This window comes from Chlorocebus sabaeus, chromosome 23 (assembly GCF_047675955.1).
Source record: "Chlorocebus sabaeus isolate Y175 chromosome 23, mChlSab1.0.hap1, whole genome shotgun sequence".
NCBI classification, from domain to species: domain Eukaryota; kingdom Metazoa; phylum Chordata; class Mammalia; order Primates; family Cercopithecidae; genus Chlorocebus; species Chlorocebus sabaeus.
The window spans coordinates 2,193,482-2,199,481 of NC_132926.1; the positions used below are offsets into that span (position 1 = coordinate 2,193,482).

The following is a 6,000-nucleotide window of genomic DNA, read 5'->3' on the forward strand; positions in this document are numbered from 1 at the left end:
CTGGCACAGTAGCTCACGCCTGTAATCCCAGCACTTTGGGAGGTCGAGGCGGGCAGATCACCTGAGGCCGGGAGTTCGAGACAAGCCTAGCCAACATGGTGAAACCCCATCTCTACTAAAGATATGAAAATTAGCTGGGTGTGGTGGCAGGTGCCTGTAATCCCAGCTAAGGCTGAGGCAGAAGAATCACTTGAACCTGGGAGGCAAAGGTTGCAGTGAGCCGAGATCGCCCCATTGCACTCCAGCCTGAGTGACCAGAGTGAAACTCTCTCTCAAAAAAAAAAAAAAAAAAAAAAAGAAAGAGAGAGAAAGAAAGAAAGAAAACAAGAAAACTTTGTATTAGTTAAAATTGTCCATCCAAAACACGGGACACTTTGAAAGCTAGCGAGCCTGCACCAGGACCTAAATCTTCAGACGGAAGCTACAGGATAGAGCTGTTCACAGGCCGACCTCACGTCAGATGGAAGGCTTTAAGACTCATCCTGTGCTCAGGGTCCCTCTTGAATTGTTCCTAGGAGTGATCAGAGGCCGAGGAGAGGTGTTGGGTTCTCTTTCTCTTTTAGAACCTTAAATATCAATAGCAGTGTTTTTCAGACTTTTAAAAAACCATCTCCTGCTGTAAGAGATACATTTTGCATTGTGACCTAGTACTCCCATATGTAACTGAAACAAATTTCACAGTCACTTCCCTGACTGCATGCAGTATTCTCTGATGTAGTCAACCGTCTGCCTTGTTAATATTAGTTGTTAGCTCCTAAATTGATTTTAAAAACCATTAATAGGTTGTTTGCTTTAGTTTGAGAAACACTTGTCTAAAGAATTTTGAATTTTTAGTTCTCAACCTGATAACCTTTTGCTCACACAACCTGTCTTGTAACAGTTCCCGAAAAGATTTAAAATTAACCTCTGTTTGAGGTGTGCTGCTGGATAGTGGATCCTCTTCTTTCTCTTAGTGTTTATTCCCCTTGTAGCCAATCTGAGTGTGAGATACATATACACAAAAGAATGAATTAGGGCTTCGAGGGAGTGAGTGACTCCGGAGGGATGCCGTAGGAAGAAGGCCGCTGGAATTCAAACCCAGCACCTCTGGTTCCAGCCTTTTCCTTTAAACTGCTTGCATTTGACTACTTCAGAGAGGAGGATAGTGCCAAATAATGTGGTTGAAGAAGACAAATTTCGTTTCCTAAAAATGCAGTTGCAACATGAGTATTAAAGGCAGTGGGAACTTGCATTGGACTTCTCTGCTCTCTTTGGCAGTGGTTATTATTTTGCTTTATTTTATTTATTTATTTGAGACAGAGGCTCGCTCTATCACCCAGGCTGGAGTGCAATGGTGCAATCTCGGCTCACTGCAACCTCTGCCTCCCAGGTTCAAGCGATTCTTCTGTCTCAGCTTCCCGAGTAGCTGGGACTACAGGCGCCCGCCACCGCCCCTGGCTAATTTTTGTCTTTTTAGTGGAGATGGGGTTTTGCCATGTTGGTCAGACTGGTCTCAAACTCCTGACCTCAGGTGATCCACCTGCCTCAGCCTCCCAAAGTGCTGGGATTACAGGCGTGAGCCACCACGCCCAGCCTATAATTTCTTTAAGAGGCAACAAGATAAAGTAGATTTAAAAACTTGATTACCCCTTGAAAGTCTTTAATATTCGGCCGGACGCGGTGGCTCAAGCCTGTAATCCCAGCACTTTGGGAGGCCGAGACGGGCGGATCACGAGGTCAGAAGATCGAGACCATCCTGGCTAACACGGTGAAACCCCGTCTCTACTAAAACTACAAAAAAACTAGCCGGGCGAGGTGGCGGGCGCCTGTAGTCCCAGTTACTCGGGAGGCTGAGGCAGGAGAATGGCATGAACCCGGGAGGCGGAGCTTGCAGTGAGCTGAGATCCGGCCACTGCACTCCAGCCTGGGCGACAGAGCGAGACTCCGTCTCAAAAAAAAAAAAAAAAAAAAAAAAAAAAAAAGAAAGTCTTTAATATTCAGTTTTTCTGAGGAAATACTAGAAAATGTGTTACCCTAAATAGGAACTACAAGAAATAATAAAGTACAGAGCTTTATGTGAAGTTGTGAATATCCTTTATACCAGAGGTTCTTCAAAAAAGTTGACAACGCCCCCTCATTCATTGAGATGCCCTTTCCCAAGTAGGCTCCTGGGCTTGTGCGAAGCACTGGGCTTGCAGTGCTGAAGCTAACGGAGACCTGGCCTGGCCCCACTGGAGCTCAGGGCTGTGCCCTCATGTGCGTACTGATGTGGCTGGAGAGTGAGGGAGTATGCAAAGGCCCTTCTGGGTCATGCCTGCGGAGCTGCTGCTTTACCTTTGGGGGAGCTGAAAAAGCTGCTTGGAGGAGTGACTGAGGAACCAGCCTGGGCATAATTAGGGCACACAGTGAGGACCACACAGACCAGGATCAGGGAGTTGTGTGGTTTGGTGTGTCTACCGTAGGTGGTGGTGGCGGTAGGCAGGAGACAGAATTTGGACTTTATTCTTGTAAAGAGCTGGTAATGGGCTCTAAGGCTTTTCAGCAGAGAGATATTCCTCGTGGCTGCAAAGTTGCTTGCTGTGGTACAGCATGGAGGCAGGAAGATCGATTAGGTAAAAACAGGGAGTTGAAGGAGGAAGTCAGGGTGGCGAGCAGGAGCTGAAATCAAGAGTTGCTGGAGAGTTGTATAATAACCAAAGCTTGTGTGGTTTGAAGCAGAGATCTGGAGCCCAACTGAAAGAAAGAGATCCTTCTAATAGCTCGATTTGGGGACCCTGGAAATGAGCAGGAATCCAAGGCATCAGAAAGCCAGGGCAGTGCCACAGCACAGGGCTGCAGAGAGGGCAGCAGGAGCTGGGTCAGCGCGGGGGCTCGCCAAAAGGTCATAGGCTCTTTTTCCAGCTGATACAAGGACAGAAACACGCATACACAAGGTCTGGAGGATTCCTGTGAGACAGCCATGCATCCCTGTCACTTCACAATAAGTAAGGACATTCTTGTTTGAGGGGTAAGAGGAGCATTTTTTTTAAGACAACAGCTACAGATTTCAGCACCCTCAGCATTCAGAACATGTATTTAAACCAGGATAAGCTGTAAATTGTGTGATAATCATCCCTGTGTATTTAAACAACACGCCATGGGCCTGACCTTTTCCTTCATTCTTTTGGGCGTATTAAAGCACCTCTAAGGTGGATGAGTCAGTCACCTGCAGATCTGAAACTGCTGATTGTGGGAAAACACTTAATGGCTTCCTGGCCTTACCAGAGGGGTTGGGAAATAGCTGGGGACAGCCCAGGCCACCCTTCAGTTAGGGTTACTTCTCTGTTACTTTAAACATTTGACTACTCTTTAACTAATTTATGACTTCTTTTTTCCTTTTATTCCATAGGGTAGAATGGTTTTGAAGAAGAAAAAAAACTGCTTTCTGACTGATTGCCTTGAAGGAAAAAAGAACCTATTTTTGTGCATCATTTACCAATCATGCCACACAAGCATTTATTTTTAGTACATTTTATTTTTTCATAAAATTGCTAATGCCAAAGCTTTGTATTAAAAGAAATAAATAATAAAATAAAAAGACTGTGCTGTTGAGTATTATTAACCAGACCTGTGTTTCGAGGGCTGATTTGGAGATCGCAGGCCCGGATTGCGTTTGTTTGTGTTTCAGAGACAGAATGTGCTCCTGGCTCCCGTGAGAGGAACAGGGATTGACGCTTACTATTGGTGTCTTCACATGGGCTCCTGCCCACATAGGGCACAAGAGTGGGGACGTGCTGCTGGTGATGCCGCTTAGGGTGGTCAGTTGATTTACTCATTCTTCAAGGTGGACATTCGCTCTCTGATAATTTCTTCTTTGTGGTTAATCAGCCTTCCCCAGAGCTTCAGCACCCCCAGCAGCAGGGACTTGGAACATTTGCTCCCCACTGTGCTTCTGCACCCAACAGAGTGCTTTGCACGTAGTAAGTGCTCAATAAATATTTGTGGAATGAAGGAATAAGTGTAAAAAATATTTTCGAAGTCACACCTAATTAGTAATAAATTATATCTGTCTGAGATTTTTTTTTTTTTTTTTTTTTACCTATTTGTGTTCTTTTAAAAACAGCAAATTCAAAAAAGTAGGGTGAGAGCAATTTTACATGTGCCAATCAAGTATTTTTGCTTTACTGATGAGGAGAATTTCAAAATATTTTGTTACATTGAATTATATTCTTGAAGGATTTTCAGTATTTGTAAATGTTTGCAGCAGTGAATTCTTAATCTTCTACCTCAGCCTACCTGTGGAGTGAGAACATATATTCCTATTGAAAACAGGGGTTCACTTCAGTAGTCATGCTCAAATCAGTAGGGGGCTGAAAGGATTTTGGTAATTGAAATATAATTCACATACCATAAAATTACCCTTGTAGAGTGTATATTTCAGTAGTTTTTAGTATAGTCACAAAGTTGTGCTACCATCACCACTATCAAATTCAAGAACATTTTCATCACGCCATAAAGAAACCTCATGCTCATTAACAGTAACTACTCACCCCTGCTAGCCCTGGAAACCTGGAAATCTACTCATTGTTTCTGTGGATTTGCCTGTTCTGGGCATTTCATGTGAATAGAACCATATAGTATGTGGCCTTTTGTGTCTGGCTTCTTTGACTTAGCATAATGTGTTCACAGTTCATACATGTTATAGCATGTGTCAGTACTTCTTTGTGTGGCTGAGGAACACTCCATAGTATGGATGTACCACATTTTGTTCTGCTGATGGACGCTTGACTTGTTTCCACTGTTTGGCTGTTATGAATAATGTTGCTATAAACATTCATGAACAAATTTTGGCATGAATATATATTTTCAGTTCTCTGGATATGTCCCTAGGAGTGCAATTGCTGGATTATGTTATAACTGTATGTTTAACTTCTTGAGGAATTGCCAAAATATTCTTCAAAGAAGCTGCACCATTTTGCATTCTCACCAAGAACGTATGAGGGTTGCAGTTTCTTCACAACCTCCCTAACACCAGTGACTGCCTGTCTTTTTTCTTATAGATGTCGTAGTGGGTGTGAAGGAGCCATCTCATGTTTTTAACGTGCATTACCCTAGTGACTAAAGATTCAACATCTTTTCATGTGCTTTTGGCCATTTTCTATTTTCTTTGGAGAAACGTCTATCCCAGTGCTTTGCCCATTTTTAAATTGGACTTTTTTGTTGTAAGAGTTCTTTGTATGTTGTAGATACTAGGCCTTTATCAGACAGGTGATTTGAAATATTTTCTCCCATTCTCTATTCACTTTCTTGGTACTGTCTTTCAAAGCATAAAGTTTTAAATTTGGATGAAGTTGAATATGTCAGTTTTTTCCTTTGGTTGATTGTACTTTAGATGTCTAAGAAAGTATTACCTAATTTAAGGTCACAAAGACTTCTAAGAACAATATAGTCTTTGTTCTTACATTTAGATCTTTGATGATCCATTTGGAGTTAATATTTGTATATGGTGTAAGGTAGGGGTCTTACCTTCATTCTTTTGCATGTAGATGTTCAGTTTTCCCAGTGCCATTTGTTTAAGAGACTTTTTCTCCATTAAATGGTCTTGGCACCCTTGTCAAAAATCAATTGAGTATAATGTATGAGTTTATGTCTGGACTCTGAATTCTTCCATTGATTTCATAGTAAGTTTTGAAATTGGGAAGTGTGAGTTCTCCAACTTTGTTCTTTTTCAAGTTTGTTTTCTTTATTCAGGGTCCCTTGCATTTCTCAATGAATTTTAGAATCAACTTCTCAATCTCTGTAAAACAAAAACAAAAACAAAAACAAAAAAAACTAGGATTTTATAGGGATTGCACTGAATATGTAGAACATGTTAGTTAGCATTGCTGTCTCAACAGTATTGCCTTCCAGCTCATGAGCATGGGATATCATTCCACATGTTTAATTTCTGTAGAACTGTGATTAATTTTTGTACATTGATCTTTTATCCTACAACATTGCTGAACTCATTTATTCTCATTTTTTTGTGGATTCCTTGGGCTT

The 6,000-nt window shown here is 41.9% G+C and overlaps 1 protein-coding gene across 2 annotated transcripts in view; it reads left to right on the top strand.

The window, feature by feature from the left end:
- Window positions 1-3,556, top strand: part of RNF130 (ring finger protein 130) — a 110,287-nt gene extending 106,731 nt beyond the window's left edge. For both annotated transcript variants that reach the window (XM_008015535.3, XM_008015537.3), the window contains one exon: window positions 3,368-3,556. In XM_008015535.3, coding sequence (XP_008013726.3) covers window positions 3,368-3,383 — 16 coding nt within the window. In that variant the 3' untranslated portion in view covers window positions 3,384-3,556. The remainder of the gene's footprint in view (window positions 1-3,367) is intronic.
- Window positions 3,557-6,000: the final 2,444 nt, after the last annotated feature.